Genomic DNA, 17,822 nt, shown 5'->3' with positions numbered 1-17,822 from the left:
TAAAATTTCACTCATCCTTGAATCCTTTCACACCTCCCTCTTTATTCCCACATTCATTCCCCTCCACCTTGAAGAGGTTATCTCAGAGGACGCCACCTCCTGTTACCACCATCACCCTTTACCTGAAGACACCTAATTCGACAGAGCGGTCCCAGACTCCTCCACCAAGCTGGCCAAGGGGCTTGACCTTAAGTGAGATTTCGCTTCTGTTCTCCCTGGAATGCTCCAGCGGATTCACCTTGCAGTGAGTGTAGAATCCCTGGTCCTCTGCAATGCCATCAGATCAGATCTGGCTTGCACCGCCTCTCAGATTCACTCCTTTCTCTCGAGCCCAGGAGCGCCCCAGCCTGCAGCTTCGGCACTTACTAACAGTGACCACTGTGAGCTCTTGAATGGCTGAGGGCAGCCATAGGATCTCAGGTCTCCTCAGAGAGGCCAGCCCTACGCAGTGCTGACCTCCCCCACCATCTTATTTTATTACAATCAAATTGTCTTCTGGGAGCCTATGTCTCCTGAGATATCTGCTTCTGGCCTGGGTCTCTTGTGCTTTTTCTGGTCTCTCTCTCCAGAAGAAAATAAGTCCCATAGATGGGGAGACTGGATTATTCACTGGGATGTCTCCAGCACCCAGAACCACCACCAGCAGAAACAGTGGGGGCCTGGATCTCTTTCACATGCTCTACTGGAAGGTCAAGTGTTCTCCATCCGAGTAATCTTGACTGTATTTCTAACACAACTGTCTATGTAGTTGGAAATGAAGTCGTAACAGAGAGATGGTGTGCCAGACACTTCATAGCAACCATGACCGCTGACATTATTTTAAAATGCTAGGATTGTGTTGACTAGAACAGTAAGTCATTCTAAAATAAAAAGTGAAATACATGTACCACTAGATGGCAATGTTTCTCCCACTTAAACATAATTTCAGATAATTTAGAGTCAGAAGAGACTCAAGAATTCTGGAATGGAACCCATAATTTTAAAGAAGAGGCTATTTGCCAGGCTGGAGGTAATGCACCGTTTTGCGGTAAACAAGTTAAAGTTTCATTAGGATCATTGCTATTTTCATGATCACAATCACATTAGCGAGCATTTTTATGCCATGTACCATTAAGGTGTATTGTGTGTCCGACCTCACTGCTAGGTGCTGGGAGGGGAAAAACTTTCTATCCCTCCAAGGTGCCCATGGACCCGGGAGAGGAAAGGCTGATAAATTAAGCACACCATACACACACAGAGTGTGTGTGAATCATGTAAAAAATGGGGGGAAAGGGATGCTACCATAGAAGAATGGGAATGTGGTGGAGATGATGGAAATCAGGAAAGATTTCGCATAGACATTTGAACTGGACCTTAAAAATACGCAGACACCTTTCAGACTTACCAAAGAGAAGAGGAACAGCAGAGGGAACGTGAGGTGGGAGGCCATGTGCATGAGATGCACGGCACATGCCCTGGACGGGACCAGAGATGAGAGAACAGGACAGGTAGGGAGGCGCATCGGACAAGGCTGTGGAGTTCGATCCATTTCCTGCCAAGTAGCTGCGATCTCGCCCTACCAGAATTCTAAGACCTGACTTGGGTTTTAAATAGTCAACTGAGAAATATGGAGGGAAGTATGAGGGACAAGCCAGGGCTGGGGAGGAGGGAACTGCACAAGTGTCTGGCCCTATGATCCTTTGCATCCTTTACTCACGCCACAATAATATTTCTCCTCATTGAGCTGAAATAGCCAGTGGCCGCTGGACAGCTGACATGGGCTCCTAGACTCCTGTGGGGTAAAAGCCAAGATTTCTGCATCTGCTCTCCTGTTCTCAGCCAGCCCCAAATCTCTACCATGGGCTTTCGGCTGAGTTGCTCTACTCAGTGTTACAGGCAGTGCCTACGGGTGCCGGGAGGGGACTGGTTAAGGACTAGGACATGCATGGTCTCCTCAGGACCCTCATGGTCATGTGGAGCTGCACACTGTCTTCTGGCAGTCCATATTTCCTGGGATACCTGCTTAAGGCCTGGGGCTTGAACCGTGTTCTAAATCTTGTAGATGTGGGCAAGTGCCGAAAAGAACTTTGTGTTACCTCAACTTTTCAATCTCTTTGGTAGTATTAGACTCCAGTTAAAATCCTAAAGGGGTCAAGCAAATGTTTTAGTGGAAATCAGCCTCTGGTGACTAGAACTACTACAAGCTCCTATTCATTACCCACCCATTAACTGGAGCAGTTGAAGAAATGGGAAGGAAATGTTTTGGATTTTAATTCCTAGACACTTATAAAGCACAAGAGTGACAGACTTTGAAATCAGAATTTAATTATTTTCAGAACTAACAGTAACTGCAGACATTAATTCCCACAGGATATTGTTGTGTAATATTTCCCAGGAAATTTACTAATAGGAGAATGTTTTGTGTTCTTATTTGAGTATTTCAAATTAGCATCCTTTGAAAGAATTTTAATTTGTATTAGCCCATGCTTGTGATACATCATGACAACGTTCACTGTAGGGAGTTGCCACATGTACATAACACAGTTCTTTTTATGTCTCTTTCCCTACCTCCCATCTCTTGGTCTCTTTCATGAATTTTTTTTCTTCCCGGCACAGGAGCACTACCAATAAGCTATCTCTCCAGCATTTTTCCTTGTGATACAGGGTTTCACTAAGTTGCCCGGGTTGTCCTCAGACTTGCCATTTTTCCTGCCTCAGCCTCCCACATAGCTGGAATTATAAGCATGTGCCACTGTGCCTGGCATCCTTGTGACCTTTTTGATCTTACTATAAAATCTCTGACAGGGTCTTCTGGACAACTTGTTGGGGCATCTTTGGTAAGGGAAACAGCATACAGATATGGGGCTGAACCCTTGATCCATTTCAGCATTTTCTGGACTAAAACTTCTGCTAGTCCCACTGGTCTCAGGAAGAGAATCAAAGCGGCAAGGGTCACAACCTGCTCCATCAGTACAGGTATTTTCACAGCATTTGTGTTAGTCAGTTTTCCATCACTGGGACAAAATAACTGAGGTGATCAATCTTAAAGGAAAGGTTTATTTTGGCTCTTGCTTTTGTAGGTTTTGGTCCGAAGTCCCTTGGCCTTGTTGCTGTTGGCCTTTAGTGAGGAAAAACCTGGGAGGGCACATGTCGGGGAGGAGCCTGCTCCCTGCCTGGTGGCAGGAAAGTAAAGAGAGAGAGAAGGGGCTGGAGTCCCAGTATCTCCCTTAAGCCACGCCCCCAATGACCTAACTTCCTTCCGCTAGGCCCCACCTCCTAAAGGTTCCACAGACTCCTCATGTCCCAGGCTGGCCACTGAGCTATTGACACATGAACCTTTGGGGGACATTCAAGATCCCAACTACAGTAGGATTTTTGAAAAATCTTAATCCTCTTGTCCTGTGCTTGGAGAACTATACAGAATGAAGTAGACTCATATCAACATATGTTTAATAAATAATTAAAGGAAGGAAGGAAGGAAGGCAGGAATAGCAGCACTACCCCACAGGAGTCCCATGCCTGCATGGACTGCTGATCTTCTACCCAGAGACGGCCAGTCCCTCCTCCCAGTGGTTAACCACAGTTCAAATGGTCCAACCCAGTGGGTTGAGACAGAGGTTTTCAGTGTAATCAGTACCAGTCCCTAGGGAATGTTTTACACAAGTGTGGGATTCTTTGGGTTTATACTGGCATTAAAACAATACTTGGGGGGTAAATCTGGCATTTACTGTTTAGAAACCACATTGCTGAATCCCACAAGGCAATTCATATAGAAAATTTTCACATTGGATGGGAGAGGAAGCTTTGTAAAATACTGGCTATAAACGGGGCACTGATTTGGTTGAGGGAATCCTGGGATATATGGGGAGGGGGCCGTCTCCTCACCGCTGCCACCATGTCTTCCAGCAAAGGAAGTCCGAGTCGCATTTCCGGTCCCTCTTCGCCACCTCATCACCCTTCACAGGAGTGGCTGAACCGGCAGGGAATGTGGTGTCAGAAGCTGGGTGTGACATTATGCAGTGCAGAGCCATTCCTTTTTCTCTTATTTTTGGTGGCCAGACTCTCTCAAGAGCCATGCTTCTGTGATGTTCCTCTCCTTTTGTGGAGGGTAGAAAAGGGGAGGAAGCTTCCATTTCTTTTGAACATCCCGTCTCGGAAACCCTTTCTGAGCCTCAAAATGAAGCCACTGAGATCCACTGCTGCTCTGCTTCTCAAATTGTTTATACCTGCCGTTTCTGTCATGTTGTGTGATAACATTTCTGCTTATGCATCGGTCTCCTCCCTGGGCTGACAGCTCCTTGAGAAGCTTTGACTCCTTGAGATGTGTCCTTAACTCTCCACATCTCCAGTGCCAGGCACAATGACTGCCAAATAACTCTGTGAAATGGATGTGATGTCAACTTCAATAGCAACCACTCGATGAGATGCATAGTTCATTGTGTGTTGCCTGCTCTCCAAGCTAACCCCTTCCAAAATAACAGTGACGGCAACATGAATGAGTAATAGACTTGGTGTGATACGCCTTGCATATCTACCTATAGAGTGGAATTAATCTAGCTTTTCTAAAAAGCAACTTTATTATAATGTCTAAGCAGCAATTTAAAAGGGAGCCAGTGTTCCATTTATCACACAGCCTCAGTAAGAAGGTTACCTCCAAGCTCCACATTCCAAGAGCTGGTGTTTGGTCTGTTAGTTAGCAGAAGTTGGAAGAGTTACCAGCTGAGGGAAACTGCTTTCCCAGGAGGGAAAACAAGAGTCGATCTAAACAGAATCTTTTTAGGGAGAGAAACAGTGTTTTATTTTGAAGCTAGAAATGAACTACTTGTTTTTGATACTGTAATTTTTGTCCTAAGTGATTTGAGCAAATTCATATGATTACAAGCTGTTATACAACATTATCAAATCACAATCCTCGAAATAGATCTGGAGAGGAAATTCAATCAGCTCTCCTTGTAAGATCATGCCTGAGATATCCTGCATGAAACTAAACTTGTAATAATTTTGTAAGTGAATTATGCTCACATAAGTGAATTATTTATGTAAGTGAATTATTTTCCATATTTTAAGAAAGAGACATTCCATAGCCTCTGTGCCTATTTGGATTTACTCGAAGGAGGGAAAAAAAGGGAAATAAATTTGTTAACAAGTTATGTCACACACAATGCTAAACACTCTAGTATGCATTTTTAAAAATCCTCAAAAGAGTCTTGCAAAGAAAGTTCTCTTGTGTGATTCCTTTTTAGTAGATGGAGTGAAGAATCAGGGAGGTTAATGAATTTGGTAACAAAACGGGGTCCAAGTCCTCTCTCTAAAACTAAGGGAGCGCTTGGGTCTTAAAGCTCAGCTTGGGGCTATTCTGGCCATTTTGGTCTCATTTTAGGAAAGCAGGATTTGGCCTGAGTTGACATTCCCTGTTATCTCAAGCCTTTCATCACCTCACTCTGGCTTGGCTTCTGTCCCAGTATTTCATTAAAATAGTGGTCCTCCAACTTTAACCTTTCTTGGCCTGTAATCTGCAATTTAACAGAATCAACCACACATCCTTTGGAAAAAAGTCTTTCCCTCAACCTCAGTGATATAGTTTTCACTACTCATGTTTCTTTTATTTCTTATGTCCTCTCCAATTGCCTCTCTCCTGGAAGCTAGTGAGAGTGCCTGGCTCTCTCCATGCTGTCTAAGAACGCATTCTTTCTTCTCACTTAAGTGCAGTTGTTGTCTCTGTTTAGTCACGGCGATGTTTGTGTCCTGCGAGAGATCTGTCCCATTCTCTGTCCCAGCTCTACCCCATTCTCCCAGAGCAATGCCGCATATTTGTTTGGCTGTCACTGAAACCACGACTCCTAGGAGCACTCATGCTTTTCTGGTGTCCTAAACGCCCTGCTATCACAGGGAAAATATAAGTCTATCATTAAGCACTTACATATCTATTCCACCTATGACTTGTCCTTCTCTTTTGAACCAGTGTCTTTAAAATTGAAGACCACCTGGCTCTGGTGCTTTGCCCCACCGGATTCTGGGTACTTCTCATCTAGGTGGGAGCTCTCCTGGGAGCTTCTCTCTCACCTGACTGTGGATTCCACATCACTCACTGCTTAAGTAACCTTCACCTACTCCCTACTTTCAGCTGCATAAAATCTAAATTCATTCACTTGACTTTCACTATACTTTGTAAACTATATTTTCTCTAGTTTAGGCAACGGTACTTCTTCTTGATCTATGAATATTTTGCTTCAAGAAGGCCAGCCTCTTTATTCTTTACAGAATATGCAGTCCAACTTCTACGCCCATTTTTATATTCACCTTGCCTCGAGTTCTCTCTTCATTTGAAGAAGTTTTCCCTCACCCTGTGAAGACTTTCTTGATCATACCAGGTTATCATTAACTTCCTTCCCTTTAAACTTGCATAGTGCTTCAAGCTTGCATTTAATACATTAGTTAGCACTTAAATATTGATTAACTTGAACAATTCATGCTGGATTTGCATGTGCCTTTCCTTAATTTTCTAATCAGATTTAAGTTCCTCATGGAAAAAAAAAAAACTTTCCAATCTTGTTATTTCCCCCCTGAGAGTGTACCAGTAAGTTTTGGTTGATGCTACTTAAAACTTATACTCTGAATTCATATAGTCTGAAAGATACAATCATTTAATATTAGAGAATTATTTAAAAATTGAACAGAAATGTTCATCTAATGGGACTTACGAGCTAAGATATTTTCCATATCTAAAGGTAGCATAAGATGTCAGTCTATAAGCTTAATAAACAGACATATGAAGAGATGATTATTCACATGACAGACATTGTCATTTATTTGAGGATTTGCCAAAGGTCCTTTGAATATCTCCATTCAACCAGGCTTCTCATGGTTCACCTTTTGGGAAGGCACTGGTGAAGTACAAACTGGATCTTAAAACTAATCTAGAAGCCACACAAAAGTTTTGAGTTACCTCTATGAAAGATTAGCTTGCTATGAGGATATGCCATGTGCAATATTGTACACCGTATCATTGTAGAATATGTTTTTGTAAAAAGCAATAGTACTCACCATTTTCAAGACTTTCTATTATGGTGTACCTGGAATACACTTTGCTAATTTGGGCCTGGCAGATTCTGTTATATTTAATAGTCTTACCTTCACATAGTCATAAAAGCATCTCGATGAAGCAGGTGCTGCCTCCAGGACAAATGTGTTGAAGGTGAGTTTTATGACTTTGTTCACAGGTGCAGTTATGAACCATACGCAGTTCAAGCCCTTGTCATACCGTCCATTTGAATCCGAATCAGGAGAGACAAAAGTAGTATTGGAAGCTGTCAGGTAACCCCCACATCCATGCTGTGGTCCTGTTAAAACAAAGACAGAGCACTATGCAGACACAGCAGAATAAATCTTAAAACCGATTTGGAGTGTTTTGAAAAGAGCATAGTTTCTGTTTTCTGTCGCACTTGTATGAACGTTATCCTATCATCCACAGAGCATCTTCAGGCTGGAGCAGGGGTGATTTCTACTTGTCTTGGCCCTTCCTTCCTCCCTTCTTCCCCCTCCTTTTCTCCTTCCCTCCCTCTCTTCCTTCCTTCCTGCCTGCCTGCCTGCCTTCTCCATTCCCATCCCAATTCTGCATCGCCTCTTTATCATTCACATATGAGGAACCACGTTTGGTTCTGTGTGCATTTCTGGAACTGTTCATGTGATTTATTGAAGTCTTTCCAACCTTGAAAAATCCAATTTGATACAAAATCTAGTATTTTGCATAATAAAACTGGTGGAAAACGTGCATATGTTTGACTTCTATGTCCCACTTTCTTGAATACTGCCAGCCTGAAAACTGAATTTATGATTTATCCAAATCTTCCCAAAAAACTGGCTCCCAGAAAGTTTTTTTCCAATCGTTTATAGAAAGTGGCTCGGAGCATTCCATAATTTGTCTGACTTATATTACATCAGGCTCTATATTTGATTTTTTTCTTTTCCAAAATGAGGGGAGGGAGAAAACGGAAGAAGACCTTTACATGACAAAATTGTCTACTTTGAAAGACAAAAATTTGTACTACAGAGTGAGAATACAAATGTGAGATAAGAACATGTTAGAAATGATTAAACGGTCTTCTATGCAAAAATACGGGACAAAACCCTCTAGTTACTGGATTTCATTTTGTCCACCCCACAGTCAAAGCAGGTGTCTCAGAAATGAGGTAAGGAGAAGTGTGTAAAGAGGAGAAAAATTTATTGATAGTTTAAAGAAACAGGAAAAAATTAAGTTCAGAACAGATGTAATGGGAATAGGGATTAAATTGGTGCTCAAAGTAATGCCCAAGTTTGCACTCCACACAAAGCTAGATCCTTAGTGATTCCAACCTTAAATCCCAAGGTCCTGAGCCTACCTTCACCGTCTCTGGCCAAGTATTTATCTAGCAACAGTCAAAGGACAGCTCTCGACGCTAGGGGGCGCTAAAATGTTGCATTTGGAGCTTGGCAGGAAATACACAGCGTCAACAATGTCAACCTTCAACTCTAACCTTAAAACCAACGAAGGGCGAACGTGCAGAGTTGCCACAGACCTTTGGAGTAGCTTTGTACAGCATCATTTTGGCAACAGCAAATGAAAACACACCCACAGATGTCTGGTCTAAGTTAGCAAACTAGAACAGACCACATGGCTTAATTCATATTCATACATGTACGGAATATAAAAGATGCACAACTAACGTCATCTTTGGGTAAACCTGCCGAAATGGTTCAAGAACTGAAGAAAAAATGTCATTTGAGCAAATAGATATTTGTAGGGTGCAGGAAATGTAATCTGTATAAATCCTCCAATTTAGTGTTTAAACATAATATAACCGATCTGTGCTTTTGAGTCTCCGATGACAAAATGGCGATGGAAGTATACACTGCAGAAACGTAAAGATCAATATCAAGGAAAGAAAAGTATGCTGCCGAAAAGGTGCTATTGCTCCATTGCTATTTTGGTATTTTAAAATAGCAGGCTATAGTGGGAAGAAAAACAGGAGAAGCCTGTGACTACGAAAATGAGTCCCTCTATAAAATGTGCATATATTTGTATTGATATTTCGAATTTCCCTTTTTGATGCTGTAACACATTTTAACCTTGCTATGGTGAGCACCATAAATCCATCCTCTCCCCCTTTAATTTTCTACCATCCAGACAAGACTCATCCATCAGCACCTGCTCCATCAGTCAGGTTGTGTCAGAGGCTCTCTCTAGTGACACACCTTAGACCTGAGAACAAATGTCACTGTGACCTTCATTTCGAACTTGGAAACATTTCACTCAGAAGAGCTTTTTCTTTAGAGGAAGAAAGTGTTTTGGCTAGAGAACTACTGGAAATATAAACCCATAGCGAGCAGTGAGATCCAGGCCCAGATCTACTTAATTAAGAATCAGTAACTGAATCCTAAATTATTTCCTTCCAATGATTAAACTTCAGAGTGAAGCACAAGCCGGCCTTAATCTGATAAAGGCAGGAGTACTATCTAAACGAAAACATCTTGAAAGCTTTAGTGGAGTGAAGTTATTTTGAGAACTGACATTTTGGGGGGTTGACACTGCATGTAGCTGACATTTTACTGAGCTTTTTGGGATAACATCTCCATATGCCTCCGGATCACCACTACTTAGGTGACTGATAGCTAGCTGGACCTACAGATAGACAGGGATGCCTACGGCTTCAGGCTACAGCTGGGGAGGCAGGAGAAAGGCCCGGGAAGCACAATGCAAACACTGAAAGCTGGGGCCTCAGGGTAATGGAACACACCATGGCGCTTCATTTTAACCTTTCAGGGATGCAGGTATAGAGCTTCATAATCCTTGTTTTTCAAAAACCTGACTGTGACTTTCGAAGCTGCAGTACACAGTTGCTCCAAAGCAGTGAACTCATTTTAAAAATTCAGCTAGTTTTCATAATGAACCTGTTTTGTCTTTTTCTCCAAAGGTAGAATTTGTTATTCTCCCTAGCCTCAAATATGTGCAATATTTTCGGAAAAATATTTATGTAATATAAGAAAAAAACATTTTCATGGTGTTTGTAATACTGCATGTTATTTCTTTTGTTTGTTTGTGTTTAGTAACTTCACTCAATTTGACTCACTTTAGATACCCTAAGTTGAAACGCACCCTAACTTAACTTAGAATGTGTACGTATGCTTGTAGTGTTTGGGAAGTACACCATTCACATACTAAAAGAAAGGTAAGTTGCTAAAAAAAGTTAATTTCAGCAGCTAATCAGTAGTGATATTCCATAGAAAAAGAACAGAAAGTACAGGTGCCTGACTTACAATGGTGCAGCTCCTGACCTGCAGACTTCATGATGGTGTAAAAGCTATCTACTTTCAGCGGTATCCATACTTGGACATTTTCCTGGGGCCACTGATATGTGCTATGCAATTCTCTCTCCTGATACTGGCTCAGCTCCGAGGAAACCACGCCATCACAAGAGTGCACAACTGATAATCCACACTGCAGTACACCAGCTTGCTATGCTGGGATGGAAACCCACTGCAAGTCCAGGGGCATCTGCGTCAGGAACTTAGGGAAAGGACAGTTTTATTATTTTCTCTTAATTTGTTTTGTGTTATTCACATACCATTGAAAACATCCTATGTATGCAATTAGTCCCAGGAAATTCAACGAGAATCATTCTTTCTATCTTTGAAAATTAAAAAAGTAATTAAGCCAAATGCTTTAAAAATGATTAAACAAAAAGTTGTCTATTCTTTCCAAATTAATGCATGTCCGTTCATGCTAAAAAAGATTGAACAAAATCCAACACATATTCATGATAAAATCTTTCGGCAGTTTAGAAATAGAAGGAAAATTTTTCAGTTTATAAGTGCATCTATGAAAACATAGCTAAAATTATATTTAATAATGAAAAACAAAAGACTTTCCCCTAAGATAAAGAACAATGTAAAGATATTTCTTTCTTACTACTCTGAGTCAGCATAGTATTAGAATTCTTGCAAATAATAGTCAAGACAAAAGATAATACAAAGACCTGAATGGAAGAAATAACACTGCCAGTATCTGCAGATGAACTATCCATTTGTGGAAATCCTAAGGAATCTACAGAAATATTCTTAGAAGTAATGAATGTGTTCTGTAAAACTTCAGGATAGAAGACAACATATAAAAATCAATAACAAGGGGCTGGGGATTTAGCTCAGTGGCACAGCACCTGCCTGGCAAGTGCAAGGTTGTGAGTTCGATTCCTGGTACAGGGAAAAAAAAAATCAATAACAATACAATGAAAATGTGGATACCAAAATTGAAAACACCATGCCAGCTATCATCAAATACTTAGATATGTATTCAAGGAAACTTATAGAGGATCGATATACTGAAAATTACAAAATGATGAAAGAAATAACAGAAGACCTAAACAAATTGGCAGACATGTTTTCATGGATTGGAAAACTCAACATACTAAATTTCTCTATTCTCTCCAAAATGATGCATGAGTTTAATGTGATGCCTAACAAAACCAAAGCATGAAATGGTCCTTTTTAAATTTATGTGGAATCAGACAGGACCTCAAATAGCACAAGCAATCTTGACAACAAAAAATATAGGGGGAGAATTGGGCTACTGAAAGGAAGGCTCCCTCTCCAGCTATGGTAACCAAGACACTACGATGGTCAGGGAGAGTTAGATCTACAGATCAGTGAAGCAGGATAGAGACCTCAGAAACAGACCCAGACAAATATTCCCACCTCATATTTTTTTCCAAGGTGCCAGATGCAATTCAGATGCTTCAAATTTCCAATGATTCTCCAATGATGTTAGATTCACAGAGAAATCACATTATCTACGGGCTTCCTGTGCCTTGCATATAATTCTGTTAAAGGGTTGTTTTTTAAAACTGAATTACGATTACTTCTTGACATCTCTTCTTGATTACTTCTTGACATCTCTTCTTGAGTGAGCTTATTAAGGATTTGAACCTTGATGGATTCACCTGTACACCCTCAAAGAAAGACTCAGTGCTGGTGAATAAACAGTGAAGGAATAAATAAAAAAATCAATAGTTTTTATTAGATGAATCTTTGTTTTCTAGTCTATGTTTATGTGGGAATTCTTGTAATTAAATCTACTTCTGTTCTATAAAGTTGCTGTACTCTAAGCACACGTATGTGTGTATGTGTGTGTGTGCACGTGTGTGTGCATAAACACACAAGGTGTGATAAAAGAATAGGGTGAGTGCTGCTGCTGAGTGCCATCCAGCGGACAGGCAGGCTGGCAAAAGCATTACAGTGTCTCCTCACCTACCTTATTCACTGCATCTGGCACTGCGCAACTCTAGGTCTTCCCCAAGGTCAAGAAGTCTATGAAAGGTAAAGACTTTGAGAGGATTTAAAACATCAAGGAGCTACAGCAGTGTCACTAAAGACACTCACAAAAAAGGACACCGAGAATTGCTTCAGAAAATGCTGAAATGGCCGGGCGTGGTGGCACACAGCTGTAATCCCAGTACTCAGGAGGCTGAGGCAGGAGGGTCGTTGTGAGTTCAAGACCAGCCTGGGCTACAAAGTGAGTTCAAGGTCTGCCTGACCTGCATAGTGAGACCCTGTCTCAAAAAGACAAGAGAAAAACAAAACAACCAAAAAAAACCAGAAAATGCTGAAAACAATGGGATAAATTGGTGCAAGCAAGGGTTATTTTGAGGGGGATTACTGGAGATATGTCTTTTACTATCATAAATGTTTAAGAATTTGAAAATTCATAGCAGTTTTTGATCATGATATGTTTGTGTGGAGATAGATAGATATAAATAAAGTGGCTTTTCTTTTGAGCAGGATCTTGCTAGGCAGTTCAGGCTGGCCTGGACTCACTATGTAGCCCAGGCTGACTTCAAACTCACAGCAGTTTCCCTGCCTCAGCCTCCCAAGTGTTGGGATTACAGGTGTGCACTACCACACCTCACTAAGCAAAGTGGCTTTTTGCTGTGAACATGTTAGCCTACCTTGAAAGCTAGTTTGTTGGGCTTTAATGACATACTTGATTCATTAGGTAGAGATTCGGCAGAATAACAATAAAAGTTTCATCAAAAGTTTTGAAACATTGTCCAAGGGGGTAGCTTTCTAATAGAAAAAAGCTTCTTTAGCTAAAAATTTCTGACACTAAATGATGTTAAGTCTGTATTTAAGGAATTGTAATCCTTGAGTAATAGATTCATTACTTTACAAAAGTTGTGTGATATTAATATGCAGCAACACCACTTAAAAGAAGTCTGACTCTGCTTAATATTGACAATTGCAAAATCAAAAGTTACTCAACATTCCACCAATACATTTTTGGCAATAGGCCGTGTTAGTGCTCACATATTTTTTGCTTTGAAATATAAAAGAGGTGGGGGATTTAGCTCAGTGGCACAGCGTGGGCCCGGCAAGCGCAAGGTCGTGAGTTCAATCCCCGGTACCAGAAAAAAAAGAAATAAAAAAGAGGTGGAATTTACAAAGTCAGCCCAAGTATCCAATATTTTTAAATAATTTAAACAAGAAAATGAAACTTTTATCATTACTATTGATGTGTTTGTGCATTGTGTTAGTGATATTTCAGTTGTTATTACTCTGCTGGCAGTACTACTTAATGGGAATAGGGATTATTTTCCATGTCTCAAGATTGCTAAACGACCCTGAAAAGTCATTTGATTGCTTTGTGACTCAGTTTCCCAATTTATAAATGGAACTACATGACGAGTCCATCAATCAGGACCATACCATTTGAATAAGTTGCTTTATTATGTTATAAACCCATGATAAGGGATTTTGCTGGTTGGAGGTGATAATTTGGTGCTCCGATTTTTCTGTTATGCGGAGACTCATTGCTCTTATATTCCAATCCAATTATACTCCCCATAGCTGTCCTAGCTCTTTACCACAACGCCATGTGAAACCAGCAAGACAGATGTGTCATTTGTGTGTCAACGACACCATCATGATAACAGGCTCTAACTGTGTATATATGCCTGTATATACACACTATATATTTATTTTATTTATACAGATACATTTATATTACTATAATATATAAATTATGACTCTACCTATGTATAACCTTACTATTATTCAAGTATTTAATATTAATGCACAATTGTGCAAATATGTTATAAAATATTTATGTGAATGTACAATAGTAAAAGGCTATGTACTATTCATAACTGTAGCATGCACTATAAATACGTAATTATTCTATAAAAGTGCCATTTATAATTTTTTTTACAGTACTGGGTATCGAAGGCCTTTTGCAATGAGCTACAGTCCCAGCCCTTTTCACTTTTTATTTTGAGACAAGGTCTTACTTCGTACTAAGTTGCTAAGTTGCCCGAGATGAGTTTGAACTCATAATCTCCCTACTTCAGCTTGCCAGAGTGCTTTTCCTGTTTTATTGAGAGGAGGAACCACACTGAATGCTACAGTAATAGCTACGAACTAGACCATCAGGACTCAGCACAAGTGGGTGTGCTGCGATTGCAAAGCAGATGGCGGTGAACAAGAGGATGAACGTGGAGAGAAGCAGCTCCACTCTGAAGGGAAAGAAAAGCTGTAACTCATGTTTCAGGAATGCACGCCTGTGGTCTTTGCTCATCCCCGGTACTTTTATCACTTGCTCTGGAGACAAAGCAGGCTGATAAGGAAAAGCATGAGTGTGGGAGAGTCAGACCTAGTTGAAGGCTAATGTTTTTTCTAATCCCTTCCAAATCCTTTGACCACAAACAAATTGCTTCATAGGTTAAATTCTTATTTCTTCCTATGTGAAATGGTCAACTTCTGCCTCATGAGGTAGTTGTAAGGGTTGGAAGCTTGTGCTCCATCTGGCAGGGAGTAGAGTGTTAGTGATGGGTATTTATTATTATTGTGCCCTGGGATTTGGTGACAAGTTTGCTTGACAGTGAGCAGAATATAAAGCTACCACAGACCTCATATAGAACAAAGAGAGGAACAGAGGGTTAATCTTGTTTTACTTCTAAACAATTCTTTTAGAACCAAAGAGCGTTTTAAGGTTTTTACTGCTGAGTGAATGTATTACACTTTCATGTTTCTGGGAATACTACATCAATGCCAAGCTAGTCTGAGCAAAAAAAAAAAAAAATGATTATTTTAGGAAACATATGGTTACAAAAACTTCACCCCAAAACACCCAGTTTTTTGAGGCAAAACTGAATTGCATTTTGAGAAGGGCTGGTGTGGCTTAGGTCCTGCAGAGTATCTGCTTCTCAGCTCCTGTTCAGTGGAGGGTTTTTCAAAGTGTTATCGTATATTTTGCCATTAACTCAATTTTATCACTTAGCTTGGTCTCCACAATACCATCTGGCTTATTTTCCCAAGGACAGCACGACCATTTCCAGACCTGGGGCAGCAGTCTGGTCTTTCTAGGGGACATAGAATCTGATATTACAATGTGTTTATTAAAAACCTTTCCTTTCTTCTTGCTGATTTGGAATTTAACTCCAGTCTACTTCCTTTTGTAAGGTTTTGGTGAACTAAGGGTTTGTTGGTTTCTTTATCCCATTCCCATAATTTAAACTAAGCAAAAAAACCCTTTTCAATACAAGCCACAAAGAATAACCTGCAGATAACCTTCCCTTTGACATCACCGGCCCGAGGGAAGTCTAATCAACAGTGAAAGTTACAAGGCTATAAAAGGGCGGAAATATGCTTAGTCTAGTTTTCTTTAAATGGGTTTACAGTTTCAGTTCATCTCATTGTCAGACTTCATAAAAGAAAGCAAACAGCATTAAGAAGGCAGACAACTAACATTCCCTCATGCATTTGACTAGTACTCTTATTAATACTAACCTGAGAGTTATGTGAGCAGTGATTTATCAACTTATTCAAGCTATCTCATTGTACTTGTACTTCCAAAAGTCATGGGGTTTGCAGTTCACAGCAGGCTGCAAAGAGATGTCTACAGGCATGTATCTATATTTTCATGTTGTTGAATATTTTAAAGTTTATTCTTTTCTTGTTTAGCTACAGAATTTCAGAATTCCTCTCAAAGTTTAAGCTTCACACTAAAACTGTGAAATTTAAATTTAACTGGAAGCTGAAGTCTAAGTAAGATGACATGTTAGATTTTTCATACTGCTGAGACCGTATCTTCCAACTTTGTGGTCACATCCTTTTTATCCTTCTGTCTTCCTTTCCTTTTCTTACATGGTGTCTTCATATATGTGAATCCCTTTGTCTTCCTCAACTTATACCCACCGCACCAACTTTCTTCCTTTATTATATTTGAGAGCTATTTTACAAAGTTAAAGTGACAGGAAGAAATCCAGAGACTGAAAACACACATGACCCAAATATTGAGTCTGATCCAGCCCTCTTGGCCTGGATGAAAGTTATCCAAGTTCCTTCCCTGTGTAAGAGCTCTACTGTATGAACTGTGATGGAAGTTTGAGAACAAGTTGAACCTAAATATAATATAGCTATTATAGTATAAAATATACAATATATTTTATAATGCAATATAATCTTGAAGTAAGCATAATTTATCCATTTATTTTTTTAATTGACTCATAAAGCCAATATTGATGCAGTAAGAGCTATGTGCTGTGCATCTGTAGGGCTTTAAGATTTTATTAGAGTTTGGCTTTTGATTTCAGATTTAAATTTTAAAATGTACTTTAGGCCTTAATGGTTAGGTATCAGGGCAAAGTGTAAAGTCAGAAAGAAGAAATCACTGTAGCCTGAAATGCTCTTGAGGAGAAGAAATGATTGATAGTCCCTGCCGCCACCACCCCTTAGCTACCCTCTGCCTTTGTGAGGAGAGGGCGGGTGAGCCTTAGAGATTTATAAAACTTTGGGGACTTTATTATTACCTTCCAATAAATGATCTTCCTCTTTGACAGCCAAGGTACTTTATAAGAATTATCTACTTCATTCTTATCAGATTCTTAAAAGATAGAAAGCGGTAATATTTCAAATGAATCTGTGTTAGTGGATACAAAATGAGCTCAGAAATGTTACAGGACTTTTCTAAAGCCATGTCACCTCACAGTGACATAATCAACGAGTTGGATCACAGCCACCCAAAGCCTGCTCTGTACCTCTTCCCAATTGGCTATATTTCTACCTTTGTCAGAGTATGATTAATTCTGCCCTTGTTAGACCTGTGCTTTGATATTTTTGCTTTTGTTTCACAGCAAAGGTTCTGGGTCTGACTTTAATGCTACCTGACTCATTCTCCGTGTGACAAATGCCCTGAGTGGTAGAAGACAGACAGACACCCTCATCCTCAGCATGTGGACAGTGGGTAACAGGAGCTGAGGGTTCTGGGTTAAGGCTTCACCACTGATGTCACACGACACGGCCGTGATACTGGCGTCTTCTCCACTGGAAGGGCCTGATCCTTCCCGTACGTAGATTCCTGCAGGGGGCACTCTTCACCCTCTCCTGGGCAGCTCACTGATTCAAAGGCTTAAAAAATATATCTGGGCCAACTGCAATTTTGTACACCAAAATTTTGCTGAAATGCTACAGGCTACATTATTTGAGAGAAAAATGAAAGGACAGTGACATGACACAGTAATGTACATCAAGAAAAGACTGACTGAGTGACACTCTGGTGGGAGACCCATCTAGTAAGAAGAAATAGAGGCTGTGATGCTTAAAGACACACTTGCAAATGTGAAGTGCTTCGTCTGTGGCACACAAGTAGAGTCACAGCTGAAGCAGAGCCTGCTAGTAAAAAAGGCTAAAACTAAACTAGTAGAAGTTACTAGACTCAAGGATTCTTCTAAGCTTCTGTTCTGCCCTGTACAGCAGGCTCCTCTGGCCAAATCTACCGAACCAAGAGCTTTTTAAACTTTATAGGATCACAGGGCCAC

The 17,822-nt window shown here is 40.4% G+C and overlaps 1 protein-coding gene across 1 annotated transcript in view; it reads right to left on the bottom strand.

Moving 5' to 3' along the window:
• The window catches only part of Cubn (cubilin (intrinsic factor-cobalamin receptor)), a 248,624-nt gene that overhangs the window by 15,135 nt on the left and 215,667 nt on the right, over nucleotides 1-17,822 (bottom strand). The window contains exon 60 of the mRNA XM_005386965.1: nucleotides 7,111-7,319. Coding sequence (XP_005387022.1) covers nucleotides 7,111-7,319 — 209 coding nt within the window. The remainder of the gene's footprint in view (nucleotides 1-7,110; nucleotides 7,320-17,822) is intronic.

The sequence above is a fragment of the Chinchilla lanigera genome, unplaced genomic scaffold (assembly GCF_000276665.1).
Source record: "Chinchilla lanigera isolate Chin_1 unplaced genomic scaffold, ChiLan1.0 scaffold00028, whole genome shotgun sequence".
NCBI lineage: Eukaryota > Metazoa > Chordata > Mammalia > Rodentia > Chinchillidae > Chinchilla > Chinchilla lanigera.
The sequence above is the reverse complement of the archived record's forward strand: the minus strand, read 5'-3'. Positions and strand labels throughout refer to the sequence as shown.